The 19,083-nt window shown below is 38.4% G+C and overlaps 2 protein-coding genes and 1 long non-coding RNA gene across 4 annotated transcripts; 2 read left to right on the top strand and 1 right to left on the bottom strand.

The window, feature by feature from the left end:
* Positions 1-7,290: 7,290 nt before the first annotated feature.
* On the bottom strand, positions 7,291-10,774 carry lsm4 (LSM4 homolog, U6 small nuclear RNA and mRNA degradation associated). Its single transcript, XM_032524750.1, has 5 exons — positions 10,595-10,774; positions 9,837-9,878; positions 9,194-9,292; positions 8,400-8,580; positions 7,291-8,201 (listed from the first exon to the last, which is right to left on the bottom strand). The coding sequence occupies exons 1-5, from the start codon at positions 10,595-10,597 to the stop codon at positions 8,077-8,079; spliced, it is 450 nt and encodes a 149-aa protein (XP_032380641.1). The 5' UTR covers positions 10,598-10,774; the 3' UTR covers positions 7,291-8,076.
* LOC116694884 (uncharacterized) lies at positions 7,962-18,535 on the top strand. The gene is made up of 3 exons (XR_004333301.1): positions 7,962-7,972; positions 10,319-10,325; positions 17,601-18,535. It is a non-coding gene; the product is annotated as an uncharacterized LOC116694884 (long non-coding RNA).
* LOC116694882 (pyroglutamyl-peptidase 1) lies at positions 11,289-18,535 on the top strand. 2 transcript variants are annotated; one of them, XM_032524748.1, is made up of 6 exons: positions 11,327-11,482; positions 12,150-12,222; positions 13,302-13,354; positions 14,600-14,716; positions 15,172-15,404; positions 16,215-18,535. In XM_032524748.1, the coding sequence occupies exons 2-6, from the start codon at positions 12,186-12,188 to the stop codon at positions 16,408-16,410; spliced, it is 636 nt and encodes a 211-aa protein (XP_032380639.1). In that variant the 5' UTR covers positions 11,327-11,482; positions 12,150-12,185; the 3' UTR covers positions 16,411-18,535. The 2 variants fall into 2 exon arrangements, with proteins under 2 accessions (XP_032380640.1, XP_032380639.1); XM_032524749.1 differs by lacking the exon at positions 12,150-12,222 and having other exon boundaries at positions 11,289-11,482.
* Positions 18,536-19,083: the final 548 nt, after the last annotated feature.

Here is a 19,083-nt window from a genome sequence, read left to right as displayed (position 1 = left end):
ACACACACACAACACACACACACACACACACACACCACCCACACACACACACACACACACACACACACACACACACACACACACACACACACACACACACACATTTCACACACTAAACCACAAAACCTCACCAGGCTACACCATTTCATGGTTAAACATAACCTGTGGTAGAAAAACAAGACAAAGCACACAATTTGATATTTTGTTTTCTAGAACAGTTACTGTACACATGGAACAAAATAAAACATCATATTAGAACATTATGAAGACCTGTACTTACAAATTAACCCTTAATGACAATTTACACAAGTCACATGGTATTTCAAATCAATTGAGATCATTAGTACTCATTTATTTTATATTAGATAGATAGATAGATAGATAGATAGATAAGCCTTATATTTAGACTCATGGTCCATAAAATACAAAGCAACAACAGAAAAACATACAGTACCAAGACACGACACCAATTAAATAAGACACTATACCAGTAATCCATAGGGGGATGGTATTGCAAAGCACTGACCTCGGGTCAATCAGATGTGAAATGACAGAGTACACAAGAGAATTCAAGCGACCAATACATTTATACAAAAAATCAGAATATTATTATTTATATACATTTGTTTATCAGTTTAGTTGCTTGTTTAACAGTTTAACATAATATGCTGACAGTGCATACAGTGCTATAGCCTGTATCTTGCTTAACTGTTTTTTTACATTATTCTTTATTTTTTTGTATTTAAGATTTGGAGCTACAGCAATACCCACGAATCAATGATATTAATGTATTTTTCCAGTGTTGAGCAAGGTGCTTCATTAGCCTCAAATGGAGTTCTATCCATGTTCCATCTAACGTGAACAGAAAAATGTAAATTACAATTGTGGAAAGTCTTTTAACTTTCACATGCCAATGCACCCTGAGGCTGTTGGTCTTGTCTGGTATTAATGCTTATGCTACCACAAAGACACAATGTATGTACATTTATATATACAGTACAACCAGAAGGTGTTAAAAAAAAAATGGAAACCTCCACAGTAAATAAGTAAATGTAGGAGGACAACAGGTTGATCTGTTACATCCGAACGGTGGCTCATTGGTTAATACTGCCAGCTCACAGCCCAAAAAGTGGGTTAGACTGTATGGTTGAACCATGGATGTGTTAAATTGCCTGGCCGTTGGAGGCCACACCCAGCGCGAGAAACTGTAACACTTTGTAATAAGGTAGACTACACAAAAATGCAAGTCCTGAATGACTGGGACTCAAGCTCTAGTGAAGCATTGTGCGTACCTGCGAATACAGTAGTGCATCATACAAAGTGGTTAATATTAACAAAAAATTACACAACCATTAACTACCTTAAGTGAAGCACTGTGCTTACCTGCAAATTAAGTAATGCATCATACTGAGTGGTTAATCATTAACAACTGATTACTTAACCATTAGGTAGCTTACTATGGTGAAGCGTTATGTTTAACTTTGAATAAATAAGTCATTCATTCAATTCTCATGAACTTACTATTACCTAATGATTCATTAAGTTTGGCCTACTTCCCGTCTGTTCTTCAGTAACTAATGTTGTAGCTCATGAGTGCTTGAGTCTCATTCATCCAGGAAGTTTTAATTAACTAACCAGTCATTTCTAATTCGTTCTTCAGTAACTTCTCATGAACTTACTATTACCTAATGATTAATTAATACAGTAACTCCCCCTTTGTTTTATAGTTTTGTCATTCAGGAACTTCACATTAACTAACCAGTTGTTCATAATGTTTGGACTCAGCATTTCCATTTGTTTCTAACTAGCTAGCTAACATTACCTAGCCTAAATGTAACGTTAGCCTATCCCTTGAAGTATGTAGCTAGCTAGCTGGAGCTACTTGCTCCAAGCTAACCAACAGGTATGACAAAAATAAAAAAAAATAAAAAAGCTAGAAAGCAAAGGTAAGAACAAGGCAACATTTTCAAATGGCAAGGAGTTTGCGGAAATGAACCAGTTCTAAACTGCAGAGCTGATGAGGAAAAGTGGAAACAGGTGAGTGTAGGCGGTGGCAGTCAGGTAACTGCAGGGCTGATGAGGAAAGTAGGGACAGGTGTGTGGGTGGTAGATCAGGTGGCCTGGCAAGAGTCTGAGGGCATCTAGTGGAGTGGATGGTTCGAGGAAGGCATGTCTGGGAAGTGAGAGGAAAGTACATGGCCTGGGGAAGTGAGCAGAGGCGGAAGACAGAGACGGAGTAAACAAACCAGGCAAAAGAACCAGACTACAAAACAACTAGAAAGTCCTCATGACACCTGTCCAGAGGCTCTCCAGGCTTTGAGGAACAAATCTGTCTGCCAGGTGTCTGTCACAGGTGCTATTACTAGCTATAGCCATAGGAACCTAATTTTGTACAATAAATATCCAGGGAATTTCAACTTCCCCATATATGATGTCGTAGCACCACCCACTCATTTGAAAGTACCGTTCACAAAAGCTTGACTAGCCATTTGATAAGGACCTGGATGTGCCCTTCCTAGCGGTTAATACCTCTAACTGCCTTTCAAGCATGTCCAAAGCAACTACGCAACAGCAATTAATTACATTAATAAGTAGTTGACAACTTAGTTTGGTTAGAAGTCCCTTTAACATCTGTCTTTTCAGTAAATTACATTAATAAAATACCATGTAATCAGAATCGAATCAGAATCCATTTGCCAGGTATGGGACTAATACTAGGAATTTCTTTGGAACATCATTGCTTACAATGTGCTTACACAAACAAAACAACCAAAACAATATATACACACTAATATATACATACTCTAACAAAAACAATATAGAGGCAATAGTGCATGAGTGCATGAAGAGAGCAATACAAATATTAAATGTGGGCATCGCGAAGGATGCTGGGATAATAGTTTATTTATTATATTACAATGTGAACATTAAACAGTATGACAGCTCTGGAATAGTGAATGAGAATGATGAATAAATAACAAATAAGTGAGATATGAGAATGAGAATGATGAATAAATACTAAGTAAGTGGAATAATAAGTAAACAGGTGCTGTTTAGACAGTGTTACTGGGTGTATTGCACAGAATTGAACGCCACTGTGAGTAAGAAGTCAGCTGTCCATCAGAAGTGATGGCTTGAAAGTTCCTGAGTGGGGTTTTGGCGTACAGTGCTGTAGCGCCACCAGAGGGGAGAAGCTGGAACAGGTTGTGTCCGGGGTGAGAGGGTCTGGAGTGATGTTTTCTGCCCGTTTCCTGACCGGAAGAGTATAAGTCATGAACGGGGGCAGGTTGGCAACGCTGAGATCTTTTCTACAGTCCTAACTGTCCGTTGTAGTCTGCTCCGGTCTTGTTTGGTGGCAGATCCAACCAGAAAAGTGATGGACGTGCATAGGACGACTGGATGATGGCTTGAGTAGAAGTGGACAGCAGCTCTTTAGGGTTGAGCTTCCTGAGCTGGGCATCATGCTGGGCATTTTTGATAATGGTGTCTGTGTTGGGCTCCCACTTTAAGTCCTGAGATATAGTGGATCCCAGAAACCTGAAGATTCACAGCAGACACAGGGCTGTGAGTATGGTGATGGGGGGAAAGTGGGGGGGGCTCCTCCTGAAGTCCACGATCATCTCCACAGTTTTGAGCGTGGCAAGCTCAAGGTTGTTTACTGCCCAGAGAGCCAGTTGATAACCTACCGTCTGTAGGCCGACTATTCCCGTCCCGGATGAGGCGATGAACGTGTCGTTATTTATTGGGAGAATAAAAAACTGAAAGTGAAGTCTGATGTGATATGAAGGGGATAGAGCTCCGCTCTAGCTTGCTCCAATTTAAACCTGGAGCATATGCTCACCTTCGGTTGCCAATTAGGCCACATGACACAGGGAATTTTAGTTCACTTGGAAAGAAAGGAAAACCTGTCTATTGCAAACACTCAGTGTCCAATGTGTTGACTTTTTCCAATTCATTTTATTTTTTCCATCTAGCACATTCTGATATGGGGTAGTATGTGGTAGCTGTCTCCAAATTTAAACGAGTTCTAATAGTAAACTGGTTTCAAAATGACAAACGACTACTGTCATCTCAATCAGGAATAAAAAAGTGGATTGGAAAGAACGCATTTATGTTAGACGAATGGAAGGGAGAGAGAGGATGCGAGTGGGGGGGGGAGATGTTTCAGGCAGGTGGGATTAGATGCGGTTCCATAAATATGTTGGGCAGCTTGGTATACTTTGTGCCTAGTGGTAAAAAATGGTTCTCTGAGGGAAGTGATGATGTGTGCAGCCTGCTTGCATCATCAGCCACGGCAGCTCAAAGAGGCAGAGAAACAAAATGTGGGGGGAGCATCAGTGATCACCATGGCAACACAAGCAGAGTGACGCAGGTAAACGGAATAGAAAGAGAAGGAGGTAGTGATTGGCTGGCGCCTGCAATAGAGCGTCTGTGGAAGAGATGTGTGGGTGGTAAAAAAAGAGGACTAAATAGCTTATCACTGTGGTTAGCCCCCACACCCCAACACAAGCACGCGCACATACACACACACACACACACACACACACGCACACTCACAAAAAAACACACACACACACACACACACACACACACAGTCCAAGCCTGTTAGCACGGCCAACAATTCAACCTAGCAATGAGATGATATGATTTAGCACGCTCCTTGAGCACTGACTTTAGAGGCAGAGGAAAATTGTATTTTCCTCTTTCCCAAATGCCATCTTAGATATATGCTTGCCTGCATTTTGGGAGGAAACATTCCTCTCATTCCCTCACATAAACTCAAAGCATCTCACTAACCCTAACCCATCCCACTCAATTCAGAGCCATAAACACAAAATACACTTTTTGGCAATTCACCTGCTTTTGCAAAGCCTTAGTTTTTACTTAAACTTCAAACGTGTTCGCTCTTAGTCTTTTTTACTGCTATTTTCTTCCAGTTGCTTGTTCTGTCTCTCCCAGTCACCTTTTAACTTTGCACTTCATTCTTTCTTCTTTTCTTGTTATGTTTTATTTTGTAAAAAGAGGAATGTATTTTTTCTCGCAAATTAACCATATATACCAGAATGAGTTTTTAAAGAAATTAGACAAGACATTCAGACTACAGCTGGCTGAATTTTTTTTATCTGTCATTGTTGGCATACAGTGAAAATGTCATCGCAATCTAAATCAAATCGATTTACAGGATGATAAGTTAGATGGATATTTATCTTGGACTGGTAAAGCTTCTGGTGAACATTTACTCCTTGTCTTCAGTGCATTTTGTAGCAAAAGCGGTAGTAGAGCATGAAATGAAAAATACAGAGACCAGCTCATCAAAACACTGTGCTGTAGAGCTACCTGTTGAAAATGGCCACAGCGCATCTTTAAGTACAAAGGCAATTTGTCTTGGAGAACTTTGTCAGACAGATGACTGTAAAAGTGGCGAAAGTGTCTTCTCATTAAAGTTGTTGCTTATTGCACTGTGTTTACAACACTCCAATGCACAGACGGTTGTGATAACAAGGATTTCAGAGTTTAATGGTAAAATTGGACAACTACACCACAATCTGTACACACGTTAGAATAACATAAATGATAAATGTAGACAACGGAGGCAGAATTGGATTTGACAAAACATTTTTTACTCCTACTCCTACAAGTGTCTAGCAAAAGGTCGGCAACAGATCAGTCTGAACAAGCCACAGTACCAAGAAGACTAACGACTGTCAATTAGTCATTGGTGCTGAGACGGGCAGACAAGGCAGAGTAATAGTTGGAACACTATGCTGATAAGTGACTAGGGCTTTGCTGTAAATCCTTTTTTGTTGTCATTGCGATATCAACATGCACACACATTTACACATCATAAAAGACACTAAGGGATTTTTTTGAGTATCAGTAGAAAACTATGGAATTCCAATTTATTCAATACTAAATAAATGAATAATATGCCTATAAATGATGATTAATGAAGGCATATCACATATACAGTATAAGTAATTAATACAAATTAATGTAAATATAAAAATAAATGAGTCAATGTAGTTCAATGAATAAATAAATAGGGTTTACATTATGTATTTTAGGGGACGTAATAAGGTAAATCAATTTATTTACCTCATTTGTTTATTTTAGGATGTATTCCATAAGCATATGTATTTATTTATGGTATATTAATTTATTACTATTTTTATTAATAAAAATAGCACATAGTAACTGCACTTTAAAAAGTTAAGAAAACATTAATGTCTGTTTATCGCAAGTAGGATTATTGCAATATTCAACAAGTGTGTCGTTATCACATACCTTCCTCATATCGTGCTGCAACAAAGACAACTGTCAAGGTAGTGATGAGGACTAATACTGGGCTGCATTAGGGGGAATAGGGAATGGGGAATGGCTTTTTGGCAGAGGCAGTAAAGTTCTAGGGACAGCTGTGGACAGTGAGGAAACGGCAGGGTCTAAAAAATGAAAATATTTAATGCATGGAGATGGCATTTTAGTAACTTCAGGAGCTGGAGGCAAAGACTTAAGGAGTATGGCAGACTGCATATGGATTAACAGCAGCCATGACAAAATCACACGTGTCCCAAAAGGACCTCTGATTCAATTGTTTGGTCACACATTAGTGGGCCACCAGCCTTATGTCATAAGTGAGAAACAGCTTAAGGATGAGGGCGTACCTTGGCTTTAGCTATGGAAACGAGTCCTACCCGTTTTATCAGCAGGCTGGCAGCTTTAGGGCACACATAAATGTACATGCATCTCCCTCCCCTGTAACTGTGTGTTCTATTTTCTCGGTTTACTCTGTATTGTTAGAATTCAATGTTTATGCAGTAATATAAATTTACTCAAAATTTACTACAAGTATGCATACTCATTTGTAAATACCAACTGCCTAAAACCTTGTCTTTTTATTCTGTAATAAAAGAGACTAATCAATCAGATTGCGATTTGGTAATCTAGTTCCACATTTCATCAGGTTTACATGTAAAGACATTTTTAAGATAATGCTACCAAAAAAAAATTGCTCTGTCCCATTCAAGATATGAACTTTTTTGTGTGAACAAAGAACTGCCGTGACTGCAAATTCCCAGGGGGTTTTAACTTAACTAGTCTTGATTAGACGGTACATCGTCCACATAGAGCATTTTTATTCATTAAAGATCTGCTTTTTTGTTATGGACTTTAAACCCCATCATTAACTAGAAGCTAAATCAAGAATTATAATTTCAATATAATTTACATAACACTTCCAAGGGAAGTGAAAAAGTGTTCTCAACACCGTTCTAAATAAGTACGACAGCTTTCACAAAAGTTTTTATTCTCATGTAAATAAATTACATCGTCTTTTGTTACAAAAATAAAATGAAACCCAACCAACATGACACACACTGGACTTATCCATTTCAGACTTAAGAATATGAGAATGTTTTTTTTCTTTCTGGAAATCCTAATAATCAAAATGTGTCACCTCACAAACGCTTCAACAAAAGTGTACATTTTCAGGGACTGATTTCTTGTCCCGACTGCCAGTCTACTGGTCCACCTGCCATGATCGGACCGTACGGTGCAGCAGAAAAACCACAGAACGTCACAAACAACACAAAAATAAGGAGCAAGTTAAAAAAATATGCATGCAACAGAAGTTGGGGCTAGGCAGTTTCTTAACCATGAAAACTACACCGGAGGAGACCAGCTGACAAAAATAACTAAAATTAAAAAACCTTATTCCAGTGTCCCAACTGATAGGAAACAGTTTTCAGATAATACACTGTTATTTATCATAGAAAACGTTCTTGCAAAGTTGTGATGACATATTATGATGAATGATTCTAAAGAAGGAGTCTGTCAGCCCTGACTGATACACTGGTAAATGGTCATACTAAAAAAAGTGTTAATACCAACTTACAGATGCTAAAAAAAACAAAATTCAGTGCAAAGGCACATCTTCTCTTAACGTCTCCCGGTGGGATTTCTGCAACGTTCTGTTGTGACAAACATCACAGCAGAAGGAAACACAAGAGAGTCCATTTTATCTTCATGTACTGAAGGAGAAATTACTCTGATTAACAGGGTGTGTTGTTAGGTGTTTTGTTAGTGCTGGTTCTTCATTCCCTGTGGTTTGCCCGGTTTCTTATCCTGCTGCTGCAGCTGCTGCTGCTGCTGCTGCTGCCCCCGACCAGGACCAGTCATTCCTCTGCCCCGACCTCCAAACAGACCTACAGAGAGAAATACGAGAGCAAGATGAATATAAAAAGGAGGTTCTGGTCATTTTTATATTATTATCACTTGCCAGAATTCTTTACCAAGAGCTCTTACAAGTGTTTTTTTACAAAACCTTTGATGCTCCTGAGAGTGTGTGGACTAGCAGAGAAACAACCATCAACTGTCTGATCATCAGAAGTGTTTCCACTCACCACGGCCGGCTCCTCCTCTGCCTTTGCCCTGCTGTTTGTTCTGCTGGGTGCCTCCACGTCCACGCCCCTTCGACACCACCTCCTCCTTCACCATATCAATGATCTCGTCGGGGATTCGCAGGTATTTGATGGTGCTTCCTCTGATGTAGCACTCGGGCATCCTCCAGAACTTATCTCCATCCTGTTAGAGTGGAGTGATGGTGTCACTACCCGATGTGAGTTGAGTGCAGATGTGAGTTGCGCATGCTCAGATTTAAACGGTTTACGGCATAACATGTCATACTGACATTTGTGAAATCATGAAATAATCTCGCAAAGTGATGCATGCGCAACACACACCTGCACTCAACTAACATCAAGTGTCAGTGCATCCCAAACATAATGTCACCTTGTCAACAAAGTAAAAAATAAAACAACAAAAAAAGGTGGGGTTAACAAGCTTCAGTTCGTAGAAGATCGACTAGGTTGCATGGTATTCTATTGTACTGTTTTGATGGGAGTGATTGTCACTTGTTGTTGTCGGTTTCTCTTTATTATGTCCCAAATTGTTTGTGTAATTAAGTAAAAAAAAGTTGTAATATGTGTACATGAGAGTGTCTGGTAAAGCATCTGTGGTAATTGGTCTGTAACATTTTAAGAGCAGACTCCGCAGACAACACTGACACCTACAGCCTAATCTACTGAACACGTAAACATCTGGACCACAGAGATGACTACTTTTATCTACTTCATAGTAAGAAGCCTATATCTAGTTTTAGCAACAGCAGAGATGTGAGACCAGAGCTCAGCTTTACCCTCGAGGTGCAGATGACTTCTCTCAGGTTGATGTTCATCCAGTTATCACAGCTGACCAGATGACCATTGTATGTCTCTCCGTTCTTCAGCTCCACCAGCTGAGGAGAGAAAGGACACAAAAAACAACATGGTGCTTTAGAGCCTTGACGACACAACGCAAGAGTGGATGACATGACAGAGGCTAGAACAAAAAACAAGACACAGCTATTCTTATAGGCTACACAGATATCAAGTTACAATAAATAATAACAGCAAAAACCAAGAAACTGAATTCCATCCAATTCAATTTGGAAGTTCAGAAGATAGTTAAGATTGGATGTAGTTTTTAAAGCATTCATAACTAATTTAACCTGGAAATGCAAAAGCCAGCAACAGCAGCCCATAGAACAGGGTCCAATATATATTAAGATAATAAATTGGAAAACTGTTTCACATCAAATCTGATACTTTAGATGATTCTGCTTTCAGTCTGTAAGCAATTTTTCACTGATCATTTTCTGATCTGATACCATTAAATTACTTTACTTATAATGATGAACAGTTTATAGGCTAAATATGAATCAATTAATGTATTTATCATCGATGGTAAACCAAGTCAAGTCGTAGCCCTATCAAGTGCTAAGTGCTTCAGTGTCTCCTCACCATGGGATGGTTCTGGGCAGTCTTCAGCAGAGATAGTGGAAGCTGCAAAATGAAAGAAAACAGGTCACATGTAGGAATTCCCCTGTCATCAACATTATTAGGTTAAACAATAGAGCAAAGTACTGTAATAGTCAAGAACGTAAATATAGAATAGAAATATTACAATACACTACACCAAATATGTACAATACAACTGTTTTAAAGGTGTATGGTTTTGTGCAGGGCGTGCAAAATATTAATATAGATTTGTAAAAATCCACAGTAAAAGTAAACGTCACATTGGATAACCCAAATGCGTCCTGGAGTGTGTTTGGCAAAAGCGGTTATTTGCAGTTTAACTTACTTTGCGGTTAACTTCGGTTATGTATTTTCCAAAAGGTCAGAAAAGGTTTCTGTTTCTCCAACACTTTGTACCTATAGCTTCGCGCGACTTTATAATACTCGCAACACCGCACTTTCCGCTTTGCAATGCAACACACTAGTTAGACTGTAAAGTTAAATAAGCGTTAATCCCCAGCACGATATTATAAGGTCTTCTGTGGCTGCATGTAAAGTCTGTACGTGAAAACAACCACTTTGTGTCAATTTATGTTTAATTTAGCTAACGTTACAGTAAGGTTAGCTACCTTAATTTAGCATTATGTCACCCTGCACTACAGTTAGCGTTAGATAAGTAGCTAACCGTTAGCAGGCGTGCTACAGAAAATCTAAAAGACAACTCTTAACGTTTTATCTGAACACCACAGTTAGATACTTACCATTGTGATAGAATTGCTTAATGATTTTATGTCTCACTTAATGCCTTGGCCGTTCACTGACACGATTATGCCACCTAGCTTTTGTTCTTCTTCGTCTTTTTCTAATGAGTTTCCGGCGTTGAGGTGTGCACTCACGGCTGTGTTATAAGATGCTGCCATCTACAGTCAAGAACAGTCACAGTGGAGCGGTAATAAGTGATACTCTGACATTTCACCTATTTTTACAGACTATGTATTTCACAAAATAAAAATTGTTTATAGTCATTGTTATCATGCTTATAAAATTATTATAATTATTAACTGGCATTTTAGTTAACAGTGTTCCAGAAAACAATAAACCATTGATGAGCGATTTTACCATTCATTTTTTGTATTTTGAAGGATTTATGTAGAGTGATTGTAAATTTAAAAATAATTTTAAAATGTTTCTTTAATGTGCACATATGTCATTTAGTGTGTAGTGTAGTTTGTTAGATTTTGTTAATTTGCCTATTTCCATTTTTTTAGCACACTTTTTTTATATATGTGTTGACTCCCCATAATTTTCTTTTTCTAAATTATTATTTGACGAAAGGATTGTACACAAAAAAAAAAAAACAGCACACAGGCCTATAGATGAAAATACAAGTGAAACAAAAGACATGTAAAGAATGCCCCCATTGAATAAACAGCGTCTCATTTCTGACGCATCACGTCACGTCTCACGCAGCCTGCAGTAAAGAGGACTGTTGTGTGTGTCTGTTTAGCAGACGGAGCCGACAGCTCTGCGGGCTATTGACTCGATCCACGGTCCTGCTACTGGTCCAGAAAAAGAACAAAAAAAAGGTAGCAGATCCTCTGCAACAAGACGGGAGATGGATAACAGTAAACGGACGGTGGTCGTTACAGGTCTGTCTTCTTTTTCCATCCGTTGTCGATTGTGGTCGTCTTTGTCGGAAGACTGAACATCAGGGGTGAAGTGGAGGAAAAGTTGTGGAGATGACAGCTGCTAACGTTAATGGCGTCAGGCTGTTACTGCTTCACTCCGCTGCATTTGTAGACAGTCTAAAGACTCGGTCTGCTTATAGTTGTAATAATAACAATGTGACAGTGGTATTAAGTTATGTATTCTATTTTTTAGCGCTAGGCTACGACAAGCTAGGTGAAATCATTTTTTTGATGTTGTTTCCAGTCTTTCGCCAAAGGCCACATCAGACAAAACGGGGGTAAACATGTAACGCTGAGTACGAATAAATAGTCATTATAACATAATTCAGTAAAAATGTATTGTTGGTAGAATCTTTACAGATCCTCCAAATGTGTAATTCTTTGCGAAACCAAAACACGTCAATAAAATAGAGATGTGGCCGTCATTCAATATATGAAATAATACTATCTGTCTCAAACATTAGTTTATGGTTGTTTTATTATCATGATATCAAAGCTGTTGATGGAATATCGAAGGTATTTTGTAGTGATAGCAAAGCGATAGTGAAAACATGTTCAGCGTAATTGACAAAGAACGAGTGCCTGAGTGTTTCTTCTTCATGGCTTTGCTTTGTGAGTTTCTCAACAGTTGGACTTGTTCTCAAGATCAGGCCTCTGCCCAGACATGGTCTCAATGCAGAGCTATTACAAAGTGGTTAAAAGTAAATAACATTATTACAAATAACTAATGATTGTGTTCCAGTTTGTATGGAAGCTCATGCATTTTATTTGGGTTGCAATTACATTGCTTTAGTACAATATAAAGGTCTGGGCCTAGAAGTTATATTTCCAGCTGCATCCTACCAATCTGTCATAGAGGTCTGCTTTGCATGTTTAATTATAGGAAACACATTTTGCATCACTATTAACTAAATAAGAAACATTCCAAGTAATGATTACAGTGATATGAATATATCCTTGAATATTGATATATTACTCAGGGTTGTTTTCCTCAAAACAAGACTTAAATGCAACTTCACTTCCAGACACGTAGATATGTTTTCCAAATGCACAAACTACAGTCTGGAACATTGAATCAGGGGAGGATAAAAGAAGCCGGGACTTTTCAGACACAAAGGGGCGCAGAGGCTCGCAGGCCCAGCTGATGTGTCTTTGCATGGGAACTACACCTTCACAATAGCGAGCCGGCTGGCAGCTGCCGGCCCCTCACTCTGCTCCTTTTCAGCTGCCTTTCAGACAGACTGATCCACCCAACCCCCAGGGACCCACTGACCCTGGTAGGGTGGTGGAAGAGGATCAGTTATAGATCCCCACATAAACAAGCCTGAGTGAATATCCATAGTCTGCTGATGCAATTTTATAGGTCATAGGGAGTAATAAGGATTGATTTTAATTTGAAAAATTTAAGAAAAGCAGCATGCTGCAGCACTGTACACTTTTTATTTTTATTCAAAGTGTTTTCTGAAAATGTAGTATTTTGGAGGTTTGATGTCTGTGCACTGTTGACAGTTTATATTGCTATGTAATCCCATTGCACTTTGTTGACAGTACCTAGCAGTCATTCCATAAAACATTTAAAATTATCTTATTCAAGTCTTACACTACATACAATATCTACATAATAATTACTCCACAGCGCTGTGGATATACACTTTCTGCTTCTCCTGAATTAAATCTATTTCATCATTTTTGTTAATTGTAATTTTTTAGTTTAAACTGAATCAATAATCATTTACATAATGTAAATGCAGCACAGCAACCACAATAACTTGTTTTGCAGGTTTTGGGCCATTTGGAGAGCATGCGGTCAACGCCAGCTGGGTAGCAGTACAGGTGTGTTTTACATGTCTTTTGCGGTTATAATGCACAAATGTATTATATTTAATATGGTGATTTATATATCCTTTCTTTAAATATAGTAAAACTCGACTAAACAAGTCCTTAAGCTTTTCCAAAAACCTTTATATTCATTTGGGACAGAAACATTGCCATTGATCACCTCTTAAATACATCACACCAACTTAATAAAGCTCATCATGTTTTTAGCCCAAACTTGACAGTATAAATACCTGCATAACTAGTCTTCATGTTGAGTTGTTAGTAAATGTGATAAAATAAGAGCAGGTTACATGATGCTCTGATAGTTACCGGCCAGTTTCTCACCGTGCAGCAGCCGCGTGTCCTGCTGGGGAGACTGCATGTGGGGGATGACGGTGGTTGTCAGGGTGTCTAGACGGACTTGATAAGGTTATTAAAGGCAAACAAAAGGCCGCTCTGTGGCAGGGTCACTGACGTGGTCAAACAAGCCTCTTTTTAATACAAGTGGGGGTCAGTGTCCAGGGCTACTTGTCCTGAGATTGGGGGAGGTGTTGGTCCACATGCCTTGAATTTGACACAGATTCATCTTACTTATAGTATGTATGATTACATTTTTTTATTTCTTGCTTTTATAATACTATTTAGGAAAGACTGTTGAGGACTGCAGTTTTTTTTTTTTTTTCATAATACACCTTTTTCAAGTTAAGTGCAAAATAATTTTATTTGAATAGGACAAGGCAAGTGAGAGACATCTGTTCACTAAAAAAACACAAAAAGGACTCACGTGTACCTGTTCGATGTTTAAAATGTACCAAAAGTTAAATACAGAAACAGAAACTTTTGGCCATATCATTGATTCTGAATAAAAAAAAATGTTTTTATGTATTCATTATTATTATTACTACTATTATTATTATTATTATTATTATTATTATTATTATTATTATTAATAATAATCAGAAACTGTTTTGGAAAAATAATTTGTCTTGGTATTTTTGTGCGTAACAGAAAACACCAGTACCACCAGTACCATCAAGCATCATACATCTAAAATAGAAATAAAAAATATGAGCATTTTGTCTTTTTGTTTGTCAAGGTTATCTTCTACAATTTCATAACTTGCATTATCTAAACACAAAGGTCCACCTTCTAGCTTTAGCTATTGTCACCTTCATCACTGTAGGAAGCTTTAGATAAAAATACCTTCATTAAAATGCAAAAAAGTATTTGAGCTTTTTATGTTTTTGTTCGTCCTGATAGGAACTGAAGAAGCTCGGGCTGGGAGGTGAAGTGGACTTGCATGTTTCCGAGGTTCCTGTAGAGTATCAGACAGTCCAGAGTTTGGTTCCTTCCTTATGGAAGAAGTATCATCCACTGGTAAGAGGAGAACGTGGTGTGACCTCTCCAATTTATTTAGCTTTTTTTTTAGAGCAATACAACAACTCGTGTCTGCCTTAGTTCCAGGTTAGTTCTGATTTTAATGCCACAGGTTTCAGGTGTTGTGTAAAAGCAAATGCAAGTTACAATTGGATCTGCTTGGCCCTGAGAACAATTAGATAATATTAAATATGTGCAACAAATTACGGTCTTGAGTGTGGCTTTGACCCAAGCTCTATAGGGAATTGAGGTTTTATAGGGGTCCATATTGGCTCTGGTTCTTTGGGTTCAGAATCTGTGTGTTGTGTTAAATATAAGTTCATTTCTGCTACTTTCTACACACCTTGGGTCCAAACAAGTAAAGAAGTCAAAGAGAGCTGCCACTGATATCATTTTTCTTTTACTTTGGAGCAGTAATATTTCATGAATTCTGACTTGTGTTTTTTGTTTGACAGTTGGTAGTTCATGTTGGAGTCTCAGGTATGGCCACCACCGTCACGTTGGAGAAGTGTGGCAGAAATCACGGCTACAAGGGCCTGGACAACAGCAGCTTCTGTCCTGATTCGCAGTGTTGCATTGTGGGAGGCCCGGACTGTATCAACTCAGTTATTGACATGGAATCAGTCTGTAAGAGAGTGACGGCCTCGGGTCTGGGAGTAGCTGTGTCTGTCTCCAAAGATGCTGGAAGGTAAGGATTTTCTTTATATTTTACATTTTGAATCATTCTTTTGTTTTTCCTTTCACTTCTAGATCACATGCTACAGGTCCTGAGGGATAGGGCATTTATATCACTTTGTCAAACACACAAGTCAGCTGTACATAATATGTACTATCTGCATTATGAGGTGTATTTAGTTTGACAACTTGCATTCAGTTTGACGGACAGCAGAAGTAAAACGGTGTGCAACAAAGTGCACAAAGTCTAGAGTAATGGTAGGATGTACTATTGCTTGAAGGGACAGTTTGGATTTTCTGAAGTGGGGTTGTATGAAGTACTCATCCACATTCAGACCTACAGTAGATGGTGGTCGGCATTGGAGAAGTAGGCAGGAGGACAGGCATGGAAGCTAAGCATTGTACTGCTGTGGACGGGGGCAGCATTTACTGCTACCAGGGCAACATGGAGGCCCAGTAGTTTTCACTATGGCCTCACAGCAAGAAGGTTCTGGGCTCAAATCCAGGTTGTTCCAGGCCTTTCTGTGTGGCGTTTGTATGTTTGCTTGGGTTTCCTCCAGGTGCTCCAGTTTCCCCCACCATCAAAAATCATGTACTAGGTTATCCAGTCAGTACCCTTGATCAAGGCTCTGGCTCAGATCTGGAGTTGGTCTTAAATGGCTGCCCACTGATCCCTTGAGGGATGGGTCAAATGCAGAGAATGACTTTCGGTACCTTTTACCTTTTATATTTTAGTCACGTGAAAAATCCCACCTAAGAAAATCTATGGTGTAGGTATGTAGAGACTTACAGTCATTTGATGCTCTGCTGTCTTCCCTAACAGGTATCTATGTGACTTCACCTATTACACGTCTCTGTACCTGAGCCATGGTCGCTCTGCCTTTGTACATGTGCCTCCTCTTGGAAAGCCTTACAGCGGGGAAGACCTGGGCCGTGCACTGCAGGCCATCATCCAGGAGATGCTGGAGCTTCTAGACCAGGCCGAAGAGAAAATCCACTGCCAGCAGCACTTCCACTAAGTGACCTCCAGATGCCAACCAGCCTCTCCGGCCCTCTCACCACAAGAGGAATTGCACTTAACCACAAGTAGCCAAACTTCTACAAAATGTAAACTTCAGCGTATCCCATGTTTCCAGTGTTTGTTTGTCTTAAGTTTTTGCTTCATGTTTTTCTAGCCCTGACTCAGTTATGTTTTAATGTCTCCCGATGGTGAGAAGATAAAATCGGAGTCTCAAGCCAAACTGTGCTGTTTCACATTTGATGTTGAATTGTTTCTTAAGTTCTTTTTCTTTATAAGAAGTTGTAATTTTGCCTTCTTTTACAAAGGTTATTTAAATAAGGGAACAGGTTGGTTCCAGCTCATTTTCCTCCCCAGTTTTGTCGGCCCAATTCTGACTGAACACCCAAATCCACCCCACTGAGGTCTTGACCCCAGGTTGTGTAATGTTATTTTACAGAGCTCAAGTTCTGTGGTTTATTCATAGGTTTATCATATACTATGGTTGCACAATTATTTGAGATAATATTTAGCATTGCAATTATTACCACAGACATTTTCAGATTTGAATTTAACAGTTTCCTTTGATGGAGTAGTGTACTACACAAATATGGTATTCAATGTAATTTCTATATCCATTGATATTCTTTAGAGATAACTGAACAAATAGATATTGTTGCTCTTCTTCATTTAAACTGTTTATAATACCTGCCTTTTAAACTAACTTAAAGTTTGCAACATTTCAAGACCAAACTTGCAAAATCTCAAGTTTTTCTTTTTTGTGCAGCCTACTGTGTATTCCTTGACAAACGCTTTCTGTTGTTATCTTCATTAAATTGGATATAGCTTCTTATCTTACCTGAAGATTTGATTTGATAAAGTTGGACTCTCAGATCAGTCAGAGTTGGGCCTGAAATTTGATTTCTGTAGCATTTTCTTTATTTTGGTATTACATCTTTTACTTAATCTGGAATTTGGGCAGCAATTTAAGTCATGTGAATGCTTGGATTTTTATTTTCAGTCACTTTAACTTAAAATATGTAGCTTTCCAGACATCCATTTTAATCTTTTTTTGCCTCCCAATACTTTATGCATGTGAGGTATGCTTTATAAGGGAGTTTTCCCTTATTTTCCTGAGTTTTGGTTTGTTTCGAACTGTTAAATGAGCTACAGCAGATTTCATCAATGCGTTTGTGATAGTGCCTCTTCCAGCCTTTTTTTTGTATTGGATTGTCTTGTGTTTCACTGTGTAGACTTGCAGTTCCCTGTGGCTGCTGAGACACCAGAACAGCCCATGACATCCAACACAGCTTCAGTTGGATCAGTTTTAGTAGAATTCTGCGTATCCCCAGATAAAAAAAACTATATGTCTGTTTTAAACTGTCCCAGTTAGTCTTAGCAAACTAACACTGTGCATAGCGTTGAAGCAGTAGTGGTCTCATGGCCTTTCATTGAGTTTTTAATTAAACATATTTTCCTCAGTTAAGCAAGTTGTTGCCAGTGAGTTTGAGTAGATTGGCATTATTTTTAGCAGTGTATCATTTTAATTGCTATTCAGCGCCATGGTTTGCACCACAAAGTAGCATCCTGGGCCACAGAACTGAACTTCATCTCACACTTAAGTTTAAAAAAATGTAACTCTTATTTGTGTGTGGTTTAAAAATCTCTTGTTTCAAACTTGTTGAAATGTAGGGCAAGTTTTGGTTCTAAGTTTTCAGGTGCTGATATTTTAATGTGTGGCTTTGTGAGTGCTGAGAAGTAAAAGGGGTGTGTAGGAGCTGCCCAGAAAATGTCTGCTTACAAAAGTGAAATCCTCAAGTTTACGTGTGAGGTGACTTCTGACTTGTGCCTTGCTGTAGTTTGAGTGTTATGAAAAGGCCTTAAAAATACTCAGTGGGTCAGTTCGAATATATTTTACTGATGCTGCCCAGTCAGATGTGTGGCTACCTCAAAAAACATTTTTTTTTATCTTGGTGTGCTCTATTGTACAATAACATTATGGCTTTATTGTGAGTTTCTCTGTTTAGGGAGAATCCACTGAAAGGTGTCTGCTTCTGACATTAACAAAGCACTTGTTACAATAAATAATATTGGCTTTTAAAATGAAAGGCTTTGAAATAAAGAGAATTAAAGGATTATAAGTAACATCATTCTTTGTGTCTTTTATTACATCTGTTTTTCCACAGTGTATTAGTTGTACCTTGATTAATAATAATATAATGTAATTGCCAAGTGTGCTAATATAAGGTTGGTAGAATTGGCCTAAAAGGCCTTTCAAAGATCACAGATGTTACCATGAAGCACCACTGTGTCGTAATTTATTTGCCTGTCATCTCCTGGTTTAGCTCATGCAAAAAAAATTTAAAAACTGTCTTAGCAATAGCAATATTGTATTTCACAGTGAACATTGTATAACACCAACAAAAATGGCTAATAACGGTGTTCTAGCTGATGGTAATATAATATAATTGTAATATCATAACAATATTATTTATCCCAGTATCCTTGCACTCTGCTCCATAAATAAATAGTTTTTATTGAACTCTGTCACTCGTGCCTCTATATTGTTCTGTTTAGAGTATGTATATATTGTGTGTATATATTAGTGTGTATATTTTTTGTTTTGGTTGTTTTGTGTGTAAGTACAGTGTGAGCAACGATGCTCAAAAGAAAAATTCCTCGTATGTGTCCTCAT

The sequence above is a fragment of the Etheostoma spectabile genome, chromosome 9 (assembly GCF_008692095.1).
Source record: "Etheostoma spectabile isolate EspeVRDwgs_2016 chromosome 9, UIUC_Espe_1.0, whole genome shotgun sequence".
Taxonomy (NCBI): domain Eukaryota; kingdom Metazoa; phylum Chordata; class Actinopteri; order Perciformes; family Percidae; genus Etheostoma; species Etheostoma spectabile.
This window is presented reverse-complemented; position numbering and strand designations above follow the sequence as displayed.